At 38.6% G+C, this 16,691-nt stretch overlaps 1 protein-coding gene across 2 annotated transcripts in view; it reads left to right on the top strand.

Moving 5' to 3' along the window:
• The window catches only part of SCIN (scinderin), an 81,084-nt gene that overhangs the window by 9,405 nt on the left and 54,988 nt on the right, over window positions 1-16,691 (top strand). For both annotated transcript variants that reach the window (XM_067746262.1, XM_067746261.1), the window contains exon 3: window positions 2,921-3,082. In XM_067746262.1, the coding sequence (XP_067602363.1) occupies window positions 2,921-3,082 (162 nt within the window). The remainder of the gene's footprint in view (window positions 1-2,920; window positions 3,083-16,691) is intronic.

Here is a 16,691-nt window from a genome sequence, read left to right as displayed (position 1 = left end):
CAACAATACGTGATAGGAAACGTGGAAGCAGAGCTCATTTACTACCCAGAACAGCAAAGATTATTATGTTATACTTAATTTCATGCTTCTAGGAATATAATAAGCACTTCACATGTATTATCGCGTTTAATCTGAAAAACAGCTCTGTGGTGCAGTTTCTATCATTATCATCCTATTAAGATAAGTAAATGGAAGCTTAGAGAGACTATAACTTGCCAAGCTCTCACAGCTGCTGTGTGACTGGGTGATTGTCTGACTTCAGTGCCTAAGCTATGATGCTATGATGCTCTCAACATAAGTAAATCGTTCAAATGCCCAGATGATTTTTTTAATTTAAGAATACTCTATGGAAAGGATATTGTGTCTATTTGAAATGCATAAAACTTGGCCAAGTCTACCATTCCCAAGTCAGCAACAACCACATTTAGTTGCTATATATAAGATAAAGATGCAGCTAGGAAACATTAATATCATCTTCCCATGTCATTTAATCGACTTGAGTTTTTTTTTCCTCTGTGAGGTTTTATAGGGAGTTGGGGAGGGGTTACAGAGGACTAATTACTTACTACTGGGCTTGCCTGGTGGTGCAGTGGTTAGGAATCCGCCTGCCAATGCAGGGGACAGGAGTTCAAGCCCTGGTCCGGGAAGATCCCACATGCCACGGAGCAACTAAGCCCGTGCGGCAAAACTACTGAGCCTGAGCTCTAGAGCCTGCGAGCCACAACTACCAACCCCGTGAGCCACAACTACTGAAGCCCATGTGCCTAGAGCCCGTGCTCCACAACAAGAGAAGCCACTGCGATGAGAAGTCCGTGCACCGCAATGAAGAGTAGCCTCCGCTCACCGCAACTAGAGAAAGACTGCGTGCAGCAACGAAGACCCAACACAGCCAAAAATAAATAAAAAAATAAAATAAAATAAAATAACAAATAAATAATTACTTACTACTACTTCCTTATATTAAATGTCTGGCTAAGCACCTTTCCCAAGCTGAACAAGACCCAGCCCCAATCATGATTGTAAATAGCAACAATCAGACACCTGTCAGCCAGTAAAACTGTATTTATGGTGCCCTTGATTTAGAGGATCATCCACCTTGCTTTCATTCTGTAGAATAGGTAGAAAGAGGCTGGGAGTTTCCAGGGGTCATTCAAACAGTATTCACAGAAGAATTACTGTCTGATACAGACATGTATGAAACAAAAGTTTTTCTTTTGTGCATTTTTGGCATCAAATATTAGAGTCAAAATTAATTTTTAAAATACCATTAAATGTTCACAGACTATACATACTCTGATAGTTCACCATATGAAATTATCCTAAATGTTATATATGTATTCTCAGTCTAAGTCAACTCTATATTTTATAACTTTTTTACAGAACACAGTGTTCTTATGCTATTTTTTTATCAGATTACACTGTACGTCTTATTTAAAAAATTAAGGTGGCCAAGCGTAGTAATATGTAGGTGAAAAACTTGAATTTATTTTTATTGTATAATACTTTGTGCAGTCAAGAAATATGGCAATCTTTTTAAAATTATGAAGTGGGAAATTATTATATATTTGTAAAAGCTTGTGGTTGTAATTGTCTGGAAGTCAACATTTAGCATATACTAACAAAACCTTTTTATTCATGAGGGCCTTTTGGAGAAGGGGAGAAGTCTAAAGTCAATGGAAATTTAAAGAATGCGCTGTTGATTACATATGAAGCTTCACTTCTTTTTTTTTCTGTACGCGGGCCTCTCAGTGTTGTGGCCTCTCCCGTTGTGGAGCACAGGCTCCGGGCGCGCAGGCTCAACGGTCATGGCTCATGGGCCCAGCCACTCCGCGACATGTGGGATCCTCCCGGACCGGGGCACGAACCCGGGTCCCCTGCATTGGCAGGCGGACTCTCAACCACTGTGCCACTAGGGAAGCCCAGAAGCTTCACTTCTTTCTTTGGATTTACTGTATAATGTTGATGTAATAAATTTGAAAGTTGGATTATTTTATAGGCTTCTTATACTGCTAATTTTCTTACCATATTATCAGGGAGGCTTTTGATCAATAAATAACAGTTTTATTTACACTGCACCTTTATTCTGCACGTTACCTCATAGTTAATTATGGAAGTAAATAAAGATTATTGTCCTTAACATTTAATTCGGGAAAAGAATGAAAAAGGGAAAAGCTGATTTCAAATGGTGCAAGAAGATGTGCTTGATTCAGTTAATCTGTTTTTCTTCAGCATTTCTTAATTCAGTGTGGTTGTACTTTGATTTTCATTTTGTTTTGGTTGGGGATGTGCAACCAGATTTAGAGTATAAATACTTAGGCCTGGCATATTTTGTAAACTCTTTTTACCTAAATAAATAAAACAGGTGATTTTTTAATGTAAAAAAAACAAGGACCAAAATTAGAAGCAGCCCATACCTGGCCAGCACTCAGCTCCCTTCTCTGACCTGAGGCTGTGACCGTGGGAGTTTGGGGCTGCCTGATTCTCTAGGCTCTCCTCGTCTGTACTTCTGGCCTCTGACTCTCTGTTAACCTCCTGTCACCTTTTTTTCTGAAATCCTTGTCTACCTTCTCACTCAATGGTTTGAGAACCATTAGTTCCCAGAGGACAAGAGCTACAGCTCTTTTCTGTTTATGTAGCAGGTTTTATACATGGAAGGTTTTCAGTAAATATTTGCAGTATTAAATTGAATGGTTAAAACAGGAAGGACAAAGAGCCTAAAACAAAACAAAACAAAACCTGTTGATTCGCCAGGAAATTCTCTTCCGCATATTTAATTTTTCACATGCACTTAAGTGAGTATTTTATCTTGGCTTGACAGGCAGCTTGGCACCAATACCTGAGGTTTTCTAAGCTGCTGTGTCTAGTTCGAAGCCTCATCCTTTTTTGTTTGTTTGTTTTCTATCTTCCTTCCACTGATCAGGCTGGAGGTGTGGCGTCTGGATTCAATCATGTTCTCACAAATGACTTGACCACCCAGAGGCTCCTGCATGTGAAAGGTCGGAGAGTGGTCAGGGCCACAGAAGTTCCCCTAAGCTGGGACAGTTTCAACAAGGGTGACTGCTTCATCATTGACCTTGGCACTGTAAGTTTTATACACACATGGAGATGTCTAGAGGAAAGTAAATTGTCTTCAGATCAAATCAGATGTATGTGTCATGGAAGATAATCACTTTTTCTACACACTTAGGAAAAGGTCATGTTTATGTGAGATGCAATTATATCATATGACTAATTGGCAAGTATTGAAATGACACATAAAGCAGGACTTCAAAGTTTTTATTTTCTTTGACAGGTTTAGAATGGAGTAGTGATTTAGTTCTGCCTACCATAGAACAGAAATTGAAATTTTTAATATATTTCCCCTTCTTGAACAGAGCTTCCTCTAATTATTTTTGTCCCTAAGTGTGTGTGGGAAAACACTGCTTGAGGGGGAAATTGATTCCCCCAGGAAGCAAAGATTCTAGAATTTAAAATTGACATAGGATTAGTCTAAACAGCCTGCCTGAAGAGTTTTGGGAAAATATTTTAACAAATATTAATATATCCCTTACATCCACACACATAATACTATTTCACACTTTTTTTTTTTTTAAGATTTAATTTTATTTATTTTTGGCTGTGTTGGGTCTTCGTTGCTGCACGCAGGCTTTCTCTAGTTGCAGCCAGCCAGGGCTACTCTTTGTTGCAGTGCGTCGGCGTCTCATTGTGGTGGCTTCTCTTGTTGCGGAGCACGGGCTCTAGGCGCATGGACTTCAGTAGTTATGGCACTCGGGTTCTAGAGCGCAGGCTCAGTAGTTGTGGCGCATGGGCTTAGTTGTCCTGCAGCACGTGGGATCTTTGTTCCCCGACCAGGGATGGAACCCATGTCCCCTGCATTGGCAGGTGGATTCTTATCCACTGCGCCACCAGGGAAGTCCCTATTTCACACTTTTTAATTTTCTCAGAATTATTAGAAGAAAAGGCACAAGTACAAATGTCAAGTATCATCTTAGTTGGATGGGCAATATCTGACTTTTCATCCAGGAAAAGAGGCCTCTTTAATGTCAGGAATACTTATCATTATTATCATGACAAAGAAGTATTATTGCAAGGTCTTGTGCTAGACTCTAGTAGGCAGGATTTGAGTTGTGTCTTTAAAACTTTGTAAGGTTTTAAAAAACCTAAAAAAGTATTCCCTGCCACTGAAAACCCACGTGCAAAGGCAAAGAAGGCAAGAAGCACAGAGCACGTTTATGTTGTCCTTTTTCTTCTGGGGATCGTAATTCTCATCACACCACATACATCAGCATTCCCATCATCATGCATAACATTTCTAGGTCAAGCATTGTTCAGGGACTTATTGCTTCAGTTAGCATGAGGCTTGGACTGTCTATAGAACTTGCTCAAGGTGGCACAGCCAGTAAATAATGAAGCCAGGATTAGACCCTACATATGTCTGATTCCCACCTAAGCCTTTTGCTTTACTGCCTCTCCTTGGGCAGTATTTTGGGGAAGAGCATCAGACAGAGGCCAAAAAAGTTTATTTCATATATATATAGAGGGGACACTGAGGATTTTAAAAATGCAGCTACACAAAGTTCGGTTTGAGCAATATTAATCTGGCAACAGCATAGAGATTAAATATGCTAAGGTTATAAATAGTTTGGAAAATGACGCAAATTATAAACTTCTTTGGGTTCTCTAAGTTAGGATACACCTCTAGTTTTATTACTGCTAATGTATGATTCGACTGTCTTGGATTATACCAGCTGTGTGCACAGTTGAAATTATGGTATTAATGCCCAAAGTACAATTCCCAGTGTCACACTTAGACGTCTGCACCCAAAATGGCAGTACTCTTGCCCTGTATCTCACAGTGAATTTCATGGAAATATCCTTTTCAACCTTAGATGCTAACCTGTTCCCCTATCCAGGCTTAAGTCCTAACCTTCAGGTCTAGGCTGAAAACAGATACTAGTCTCTCTCTCCATTCCTCTGCAACCAAAACCACAACTTATACAAATAGATGATCAGGTATATTAAACCATGCAGTTCCAAAAACAGCACTCAGAATCTCTCAAAGCCAATGCACAATAATTATCTCCCTCAACTACTTACATTTTATAGCCCTTTAATCCCTTTATAATTTATAAAGTATTTTACACGTAAGGTGGTATTGTTCATGGAGAAAGTGGACCTCAGTTTTCTTCCGAGTTTAGTGTAATCTCAGGTTCTCATCTATAAAAGTCGGGTATTTGATTAGATGTGCTTTGAGGCCCCTATCTACTTCCCACTGATAATGTAATTCATCACTGCCATTACTTGAAAATGTTTCTTTTCTAAAAAAAGTATTTTATGTGTAATGTAATTGCTCTACAAATGCAATAATCTCTTTGTCATGAATAGTATCCAACTGAGCTTTCCAACTCTCTGCTCTTTGATCCTGAGCAAGTCATTAACCTCTTGGAGCCTTAACTTCCTTATTTCTTTTTCCTTCTTTTTTTTTTTTCATCTTAACTGTGGTTTCTAATGACACTGCTGACGTTAGCCGACTCTAATTCAGTCCCATCTGACACACAGTCATATCTGGAAATCGCAGTCACCATCCCCGTTTCACAAGAGGAAGAAATGCCTTAGAAGGTGTGAGGAAGTCACTTGCATTAATGCAGGTTGAGTGGTGATCTGGGATAGGACCTGGGTGTTTCTGTTTCTGTCACATCCTTTTCATTCCACTGAGTGAACTTGGTAGTATAGAAGATGATGTGCCTCTATAACAGAGTGTCTTGCAATAGTTTCAGAATCTGCTGAATTCAGAATTGATTATGTCTAATATGGCTTAGAATCTACTGAAAGTAGTGTTATTAATGAAATTATTTATTATTTTGTTGAACAAGTATTGAGTTTCCACAATGGGCTAGGTAGTTGAATGCTGTGATAGATCAATTCTAGCTCTAGTAACATACGCTCTCTTCCCATAGGTAATATCTGCGCATAGAAGTAGTCCCCACAAATCCAGCCTCATGTAATAGGGACAGAGTCTCTATAATAAGATTCGAGGACATTCACCTGTTTAATAGTAAATTTTCTTTATTTTATGTAGTTAATTTTCTTTAATGAATTTCAAGTTATCTCCTGCTCTCATGGTTGGTTAGAGACATTTGGAATGATTTTGTTGCAGAGATACTTGAAGCTGATTTTTCTCTTATGTTGTGGAACTTTCCCACACCTCACAGGGATATTCTAGTAAGAATCAAGCCCTGGATTCCTAAGTACTTTAGAACAAATACCCACATGATCTGTGTTTGTGTAATTAACCTTTAACCAGTTGTTATGTCGCCAAAAGTTTCTAAAAGGTGATAAGATCTTGCAGTTACCTTGGGAACTTTATTTTTAGGGTGTGTCACAGTAAACCAAGAAGGGAATCAAACTTTTCTCTATCATAGTATTTTTATAACAGTTACTGAGTTAATTATTTCATGACCACTTTCTGCTTTCGTGGGCACAAAGGGAAGCCAGTGCCATCTCTTCAATCTTGTTTTATTACCCAGGTATGAAAAAGATAGGTTGAACCTCTAGAGCTGTCACCAAACTAAAGCCAGCTGGCCAACACTAAGGTTATGGATATAACCTAAATCCCATATCTTGATTGTGTTTGAGGGAAGTGAGCCTTTTATGATAAACAATCACTGGTATGAAGGTGGTGTGCCATATACCTTAGAAACATTTACTGTGGCAGGATTTTAGACCACAGTAAATATTCTCTAGACATGACAGCATAACCTTTTCAACCTAAAGCATGAGATTGTAAAATTATTCATTTAATTACAACATCAACATCTTAGAGGATGATTTGGATAAGTTGTCTTATATTTAGTGTATTTTCAGAAAATAATATGGGATGTGGCTAGACTTCAGCAATTTGGAATTTACTGAATTGTTGGAAAATGCTTTTGAAATATATATTTTAATGTTGGTGAATTTATACATCATTACTTTCCACTATTTTTAAAGATATGAGGAATATATAGAAATTAATAAAATTACATCTCAATATTTCGACAAAGCATCAGTAACCCCAGAAGTGAATGATAATGAAAAGAGCCCATATTCTTAGAGTTTGGGATATGGCGTTAACTCTTTTAGAAATACATGTCAGAGCCAGCCACTAGTGGAGAATTATGTTTCACAGGAATAGGAACCTGTGGTGAGTTTTTAATCGTGGTGTCCTGCATGTTCTGTTTCCTTGTTAACTTGTTTGGTCAGTTATGCAGCATTGCCCTACTGCCTTTGCTATGTGTAATCTATCCCGCCCTCTCCCATAGTCAGTCATGCTGCTTTGAAAAAGCAGCCTACCCTTCCTCATTGACCAGTTGGCCTTCAACCCATGTCTTCTGACTTTCACTACCACCATTTCTTTGAAACTGTTCTTCCGATGAGCATCAGTGCCTTCTGCTAAATCCAGTGGCCACTGATCATTTTCCACTTGCCCCTGTGCTCAGTTGACACTTGACTATTCCCTTTTCCTTCAGTCTCACTTCTTCCCTGGCTTCCTGTTTCTCCTCCCTTTCAAGCCACTCTTTCTCATTGTTCACATGGTCTGCCCACCGCCACAAGTTGTTGCTTTTTTAAGGATTCTACTTTTGATCATTGTCTTTTCTTTATACATTCTTCCTGAGCAAACTCATCCTTACCCAGAGCTTCAACTGCTCACCCCCCAGCTCAGACCTCTTGCGTGAGCTCTCTGTCAGTATTTCAGATTGCCTCTGAGATATTTCAGCTTGTGTATATCATGAGAACCTCAGACTTGATAAATCGAAAAACAGAGCTCATCAGTTTCACCCTCTCCTTCCAAAATGATTTCTCCTCTTGTCCTTTTCTTGTGAATAGAACCACTGCTCACTCAGGCCCTCAAACCCCAGATCCAGGAGACATCCTGACAACTTCTCCCAAGTGCTGCACATGCAGTCAATCACATTCAGTCTATTTTTCCTTCTAAGTGTCCCTTGAATGCTTCCCGTCCTCTTCATCATCACAGTGTTGTCTCAGGACCCTGTGCCTTACACTTTCCCTCAAGTCGCCATGCTTTTGCTTTTTTGCAGGTTTCCTTTGCTTAGAATACTCTCCTCTTCTACTCACCTTTCTCTGCCAAGCATCCAATATCATCTCACCCTCAAATTCAACTCAGATTGCCTTCTTTATAATGTGTTCACTAATTCCCCTCTCCCCCTTGTCCTGTCCCATGTCACACCTTGTAGAGTTGGGCATGCTCTTAACTTTCCTATCACCATGCTGAGACTTGCCTCTCAGCACTTTCCACACTGCCTGCGCATTCACTTATTAGCCTCACTCACTCCCTTTGTTCCTAGTCTATAGCCCAGAACTTAGAGTCGCTCAGCAAACATTTCAACAAATGTCTATCTGTCCAGCTTAAAGCACACAGTCTCAAATACAGTCATGTGTATAGAGATGCAATTTTTTTTTCAATCTATAACTCAACCTTGTTTTATTGTCAACCTTCTATTTCCACAGGAAGGTTAAAAGTGTCTTGCCTTATTAAGGTGAATTTTGTTTGTCATTAAAGAAAATCAGATTATCCCACCCACCCCCTTCCCCATCCCAGAGGATGCATATGTAATATTATTGCCTGGGATAGGGGACAGGGTTGAGAATGGAAGCATGAGTCTGGTTTGCAGTCTTCAGCCTCCCTCCTCTCTAAGCTTCATTGAGGCATCACTATTTCATTGAATCTTGAGCTCTGGGCTTTGGCCTCTGTCCTAAGACACTTGCTGGAAAATATTCATGGCCTCACTTTGGTCTTCTGAGATGCCCACATATCCGCTGCAAGACCCTTTCTGGTTCTGTCAGCCACTACTGCATCTGCCCTCAGGAACTCTACTTAGTTTTTCCCATGCCGCACTGGAGTTGTGGGGACAGTATATCCAAAAGGTTACCAGTACCCTTTGGTCCAACTGCCTGGACACTGACCAGAGTTGTTTCTGCTCTAATGCTTGGGATCATGGATGAATGTATGACAGATAAGGAGGAGTAGACATTTACCGAGGCCTTCTCAAAAACTGATTGCACCTGATCAAGTTTCCTGGTTCCCTTGTAATCACCTCCTTTTCTTGGATCAGACAAACTAGGCTTATACCATTTCACACTGTTGCCTTCTCTGTGGTTTCTTCAATACACTCTGGCCCCTGAGGCCAAGACTGTGGCTCTCGATATGCAAAACCAACTTTCTAGACCACATCCTCAATCCTCCCCTGCAGAACACTTAACTCTAGGAAAATCAAGGTTCTTTTAAATTAAAACTATGTTGTCTTTCAGACTTTTGTCTCTACTATGACTTAAGAAGGCTTATTTTAAAACTGAGAGCTGAGCAATATCTTCCTATTTCTGGATAAATTTGTCCTTACTCCAAAGTAATGCATCCCACTAGATTTACTGGGAAGAGCCTTCAGGCCACAAAAAAAAGATAATGGGAAAGATAAACCTAATTTTAAATCTCTGAAATTTACCCTGTAATAAAAGTGTGGATGAGTGAATGGCATTTAGTGTGTGCTTAGTGTAAAGTGCTGGGTGCTTGGAGTGTAAAGATGAAAACCAGGTAGCCTTTGGCCTCCAGGTGCCGTGAAGTGGTGAGAGACAGAAACACATACACAAGTCAGAGTATGACCAGGTAGAATGTGAGAAGTGCTGGAATGGAGCTACACACAGGCTGTCACTGGAGAATGGATGAGGGCCCTAGGAAAGACGGCTCTCCAGGTATTAGGAGTTATATTTTAATTCTCAATCATGGTTTCACACTGGCATCATTTAGAAGAGGTTTTAAAAATACTGATGCCTGTGATTTGACTCCTGAAGATTCTGATTTTAAGGTTTGGGGACGGGCCTTTGGTGTAGGGTGGTTTTTTTTTTTTTTTTTTTTTGGCCAGGCTGTGAGGCATGTGGGATCTTAGTTCCCCAACCAGGGATTGAACCCATGCCCTCTGCATTGGAAGTGTGGAGTCTTAACCACTGGACCGCCAGGGAAGTCTTGGTGTAGGTTCTTTTTAAGCTCTACCCCCAGATTATTATATTGGACAGTGAACGTCCCCATTTCAATATGGGAAATGTCTAATGGTGCTGGGAAATTCACAATCATATGTTCGAAGAACCAGTAAGTTAGTTAAAGATAGTTGAATCACCTACTTCTGTGGCTGGAAGAAATTATTTTTGAAAAATAAATATATATGATTTGCCAAATACTTTGACTAGTACAGAGAACCCAATTTCACCTTCTCTTGCTACAAAAAGAATGCTCCAAAAGCTGTCACCTGTTCCCAGTTAGTGGCATCACTGCCACAGCCAAGCTAGATTTGTCCAAGTCATTTCCCCCATTCCCGGTCCTCTAGTACCCATCCAAAGGCATGGTTGACCGACCCTGTAGGCTTTAACCTTATAAATCCCTGTCTTCTCCTCTTCTCCATCACCACTGCTTTGTCCTACCTCACATATAACTCCTTCCTTTCTGGTCGCCCTGCCTTCAGTAACCATACACACCCTCTGCATCCAACTTACATCCTTCAGTCAGAGATGTTTTTTAGAACACGTATACATGTCATTGAAGGATATTGAGTTGGCTTGGCTTTAAACAACAACAAAATAGAATGTAAATAAACATTTGTTTATCAAAAACTAAAAAAAGTCATGTTTTAAAGTTAAAAAAAAGAAGGTAGGTCCTAGAAGTATTGCAGAAGACATTATCATTTTTTTAACATCTTTTTTTTTTAACGTCTTTATTGGAGTACAATTGCTCCACAATGGTGTGCTAGCCTCCGCCCTACAACAAAGCGAGTCAGCCATACATATACACACACCCCATTATTGGAGTATAATTGCTTTACAACGGTGTGTTAGTTTCTGCTTTATAACAAAGTGAATCAGCTATACATATACACACACCCCATTATTGGAGTATAATTGCTTTACAACGGTGTGTTAGTTTCTGCTTTATAACAAAGTGAATCAGCTATACATATACATATATCCCCATATCTCCTTCCTCTTGTGTCTCCCTCCCTCTCACCCTCCCTATTCCCACCCCTCTAGGTGGTCACAAAGCACAGAGCTGATCTCCCTGTGCTATGCAGCTGCTTCCCACTACCTATCTATTTTACATTTGGTAGTGTATATATGTCCATGCCACTCTCTCACTTCATCCCAGCTTACCCTTCCCCCTCCCCGTGTCCTCAAGTTCATTCTCTACATCCGCGTCTTTATTCCTGTCCTGCCCCTAGGTTCTTCAGAACCTTTTTTTTTTTTTTAGATGCCGTATATATGTGTTAGCATATGGTATTTTTCTCTTTCTGACTTACTTCACTCTGTATGACAGACTCTAGGTTCATCCAACTCACTACAAATAACTCAATTTCGTTTCTTTTTTCTGTTCCATTGTATATATGTGCCCCATCTTCTTTATCCATTCATCTGTCTTGGACACTTAGGTTCCTTCCATGTCCTGGCTATTGTAAATAGAGCTGCAATGAACTTTGTGGTACATGACTCTTTTTGAATTATGGTTTTCTTAGGGTATATGCCCAGTAGTGGGACTGCTGGGTCATATGGTAGTTCTATTTTTAGTTTTTTAAGGAACTTCCATACTGTTCTCCATAGTGGCTGTTAAGTAGTTTTTGGAGAATCTCCAGCCTAGAGGGGTATCTGAATGAACTTCTGTATTTGGTTAACTAGATCTAAAGGAAAACTAAACACAGGAAAAATAAAGCCAGTAGAAGCAAGGGAGAGAAATAAGTCTGCCCCCACCCGTTTTATAAACTTTTAGATGTATTTAGAATAAAAAAGTTAGAAAAGGACAAAAGAGTAGCAATTCCATCTGAATTCTTTGCCCATGTTATGAGTCACCATCACATGGCTGTTTGGGGGTCTCCTTTAATCTTGCCTCCCTTCAAGGGCATCATTGACCATTGTTTTATTTCTGCTCTTATTTCCTGTCCCCAAATGAGGTTTGGCTGCACTTTGATGTTTGACTTGTTAACTCTGACCATGTAGTTTAAAGGAAATTTTAGAAACCTCTAGGTCTGCCCCCAGTGTGGTTGTTTCTATGAATATCACTCATTTGTTTTGATTTCTTGTTACTTGGTGGTCCGAACTAATTGCCAGTAACAGTTTCTCTTTACTCCCTTATTTTTTCCTTTTCAAACTATCCAGAGTGATTTTGTTTTCCTTTAATAGTTTGTACATTGAGTTAATTATAGTTTCACAAACTTCTACTAGAGGATGTTCGTGGGCAACATGTACGTCAGCAAATTTCAGCCAAAATTTAAGTGGACTTCATTCTAAATTGAATGGATATTTCCATATTTACAGGGAGTTTTTATATCCTTCCCTCTCTCCCCAAACATGACATTTAGTGTTGAGCTGTTAAATCCCTTAGGATCTTAGAAGGTAAGATAGTTGCCTCTGAAACCATGTTTGTTCTACAATTTTCAGTGTCTAGTACACTTAATTCACATTTACAAAAGGTTTTTCATCTAAATCCCATTAAAGTATTACAAATAAAACAATTTAAATTATAATGAAAACTTTTTCTGGTTGTAATAATACATATCAACCTATCATATCAATTCAGACATCTTTTAGCTCTATGCAGAATTTCTTTTTTTCAGCCCATGCCCTCTAAAAAAAAGGTTAAGTTGCATTATAGGAGAGTTTTTCAAGCATGGGGCCGATTGAGTACAAAGTTTCCTTGTGCCCGGAGTGGTGAATAGTCTTAACCAACTACCTCTGAATAGAGTAAGTGTTGGGCTAACACAGTTTATTAATAGTACTACACACATTCATCTCATCACTGTACAGCTCTGTTAAAATAAGATGTCTTAAACACATCATCTACACGTGGTGGAATATAAATTGCTCAAATTTAATGAATTGCTCAAATTCTGTTTAAAATTTAAAACATGTTTAATGTACTGCTACCATTATTGAACAAACTATATTTGTATAAAAATTAATTAGCATTGAATGAAAAGGGTTTTTTAATTAATTTTTTAAACAGTTTTGGCTTTTAGCAATTTAAAATTAAAGTCCACATTTTATTGCTTTTCTTGTCTGAGTTAACCACTGAAAATTAAGTCTAGTAAATAAGATAATATGTCACTTATAGAAATAGCACAAAATAAGGTGAAAGTAATGAAAGAGTAAGCATAACATAAAACATTCATTTTCATGCTCAGTAAGAAATTTTTTTTGGTAACACTTTCTTTAGTGATTTAGTCATCTTTGAATTAAAAGGAAAACTTCACTATTAAAAGTTTTATTATTTTTATGAGTATTTCCTAGATATGTTTTTGCTATTTTAAAGGTTGAAACTGGTCTCTAAGCAATGGTGAGGAATATTTTCTACAACTAAATTTATCTGTGAATTGATACTGCACATAAAACTCCTAACCCAAAGTAATATCATGGAAAATATTTTGGGATCCAAAGAATATTGTAAAATTCTATGTTAAATAATAATTATATTTAGAAAATTATCATTAGCTATAATTCTTTTTAAACACATTTTACCAGACTTCCTTAATGCTTTACAGATACTAATAAAATTTAGTGTGATTTTCACTAATCATTAGAGAAATGCAAATCAAAACTACAGTGAGGTATCACCTCACACCAGTCAGAATGGCCATCATCAAAAAATCTACAAACAATAAATGCTGGAGAGGGTGTGTAGAAAAAGGAACCCTCTTGCACTGTTGGTGGGGATGTAAATTGATACAGCCACTATGGAGAACAGTATGGAGATTCCTTAAAAAACTAAAAATAGAACTACCATACGACCCAGCAATCCCACTACTGGGCATATACCCTGAGAAAACCATAATTCAAAAAGAGTCATGTACCAAAATGTTCATTGCAGCTCTATTTACAATAGCCAGGACGTGGAAGCAACCTAAGTATCCATCAACAGATGAATGGATAAAGAAGATGTGGCACATATATACAATGGAATATTAGTCAGCCATAAAAAGAAACGAAATTGAACTATTTGTAGTGAGGTGGATGTACCTAGAGTCTGTCATACAGAGTGAAGTAAGTCAGAAAGAGAAAAACAAATATCGTATGCTAACACATATATATATGGCGTCTAAAAAAAAAAAAGAAGAAAAGGTTCTGAAGAGCCTAGGGGCAGGACAGGAATAGAGATGCAGACATAGAGAATGGACTTGAGGACGTGGGGAGGGGGAAGGGTAAGCTGGGATGAAGTGAGAGAGTGGCAAGGACATATATACACTACCAAATGTAAAATAGATAGGTAGTGGGAAGCAGCTGCATAGCACAGGGAGATCAGCTCGGTGCTTTGTGACCACCTAGATGGGTGGGATAGAGAGGGTGGGAGGCAGACGCAAGAGGGAGGGGATATGGGGATATATGTGTATGTATAGCTGATTCACTTTGTTATAAAGCAGAAACTAACACACCATTGTAAAGCAATTTTACCTCAATAAAAATGTTTAAAAAAAATTTAGTGTGATTTTATATAATCTCTTTGAAGTGGATGAGAGGCCATTTATACAACTAAGGTAGGGAGAATATAAACATCTATTAGATGAATATAAAAATACAGAGCAAATCAGTAATGAAAGTTGTTTACAAGCCTGAGATATCTAGAGAGCTAACTTCTGATCCACTTCCTATATTTCATTGTTATGTAAAAATTGGAAGTTTGCTTTCTCAGATCTACTAAGAAAAGAATCATTTGCAAAATATCATGGAATAAGGTAGAAAAGGAACCTAGGCTAAGATCCTAAGTGTACTGGCAGAGTAGCCTGCTTGGCTGCATTGGGTAACTAGAAATTGCAGATTCCCTGTAACACCTGCCTGATGCAATGGGTGCTCCTGGGGACCAGAAGAGGTTCTCAGCCTTGGTTTAATGCTTAGAATCATCTAGGGAGCATTCAATAAATGCGGCTGCCCAGAATACACCTGAGAGTCCCGAAGGGTAGGCTCGGGTATCCATTTAAAAAAAAAAAAAAAAATCACCATCTTAATCCACCACCTGATTTTAATGCTCAGTGATTAGACGTTAGCTGATCGTTCGTTGGGAACCATTTATTTTCACTCTTTGTAACTGTTGGTCTGGGCCACGTATTCAAATGTGAGCCTCATGTTCAGATGCCCAGGTATAGAAAAGAGGTTAGAGCGGAAACAATAGCGGCACGCAATTCTCTGAAAAACAGAAAAGAAACACCCCTTAACAATGTTGAATAACTAAATTAGATTCTAAAATGAAAGGAATTGCAAAGCACAGTCTCTTTTTCTTTTACTTCTTATAAAGGCTTGAATTCCTAAGACTTATATTTTATTCTTGAAGAGGAATGTGGAAAAGGTGAAGCAGGATCATGGGGGTGGGGGGCCGGTTTAAGGGGACAGAGAGACTGTTGCCGACCTGTGTGCTTTCAGGTTGTGCCCCCAGGGAGAGGGATCCTGCCCAATTTCAGGTAATCAGTGAACTATTTTTGAATGGAGAAATGACTCTGGACTGGAAATGTCTTGTGATTAAAGAAAAGAGCCTGTCTCTCTGAATTTTGGGGTGCCCTTTTATTTGCTGTTATTAATTTATTTCCTCTTTTAAAAATTGCAAACATAAAGCCACATAGAAAGTGGCTGCTGGTCTGTCTCCTTTATATTGTACTTAACCACAAAGCAATAACTACAAAGCAACCCCCTCTCCAGATTGACTACAGGAAGTATGTGTGGAAACGTTTTGAAAACTAAGTGTTGTGCAAACATATTATTAGCATTAGTTGTCTACATGTCAGTCTCTCCTTGCTAGTTTTCGCTCATTCATCTCTTTATTCCCAACATCTAGCTCCTAATAGGCAGCTAATAAATGTGAGTGACATTTAAAAAAGAAAAGGAAAAAACACTGATTTAGATACAGCAAAAACTGAAGGCTTTCTTTCTGCAGTTACATGCCCCTTCCCATGTATTAAAGATACTGTGTATCTTTAAAAATCTTTTTCTGCAAAGACAGAAACAGAGCTTATATTTTTGTTTCTGTACTTTAATGGAGCTATATTATTCTGTGGCTTTATGTTATTTATGATATACCTGGATATTTTTAACATCGGTGTTTAAACATTGTCCTCAATTTCTAACCACTGAAGAATAGTCTATAGTATCCACGTAATGACATTTATATGGCCATCTCCCTATTGATGGGCATTTGTGTTTGTTTTGTTTGTTTCTTTGTTTTTGCATCCCATGTTTGAATAGTTCTATAAAATAGATTCCTAGAAATGGAATTTCCTGATTTTAAAATCATATATAATTTTTTGGTATGACACCAAAGTGCCCTCAAAAAAAGCCTGTGTCAGTATCTACCACCCAAATAGTGTGTGATAATACCCACTCCCACATCCTACCAGGCCTGGGTACCATTACATTTCTTTCTTTCTTTTGTTAAACCACATTTAATGGAGAAAATGACATTTTATTATTTTACATGTTATTGTATACTTTCTGAACACTGTACCTAAGTCTAAAATATATATATATATATATATATATATTTTTTTTTTTTTTGCGGTACGCGGGCCTCTCACTGCTGTGGCCTCTTCCGTCGCGGAGCACAGGCTCCGGATGCGCAGGCTCAGTGGCCACGGCTCACGGACCCAACCGCTCCGCGGCATGTGGGATCTTCCCAGACC

Source organism: Pseudorca crassidens, chromosome 8, assembly GCF_039906515.1.
Source record: "Pseudorca crassidens isolate mPseCra1 chromosome 8, mPseCra1.hap1, whole genome shotgun sequence".
NCBI classification, from domain to species: domain Eukaryota; kingdom Metazoa; phylum Chordata; class Mammalia; order Artiodactyla; family Delphinidae; genus Pseudorca; species Pseudorca crassidens.
The sequence above is the reverse complement of the archived record's forward strand: the minus strand, read 5'-3'. Positions and strand labels throughout refer to the sequence as shown.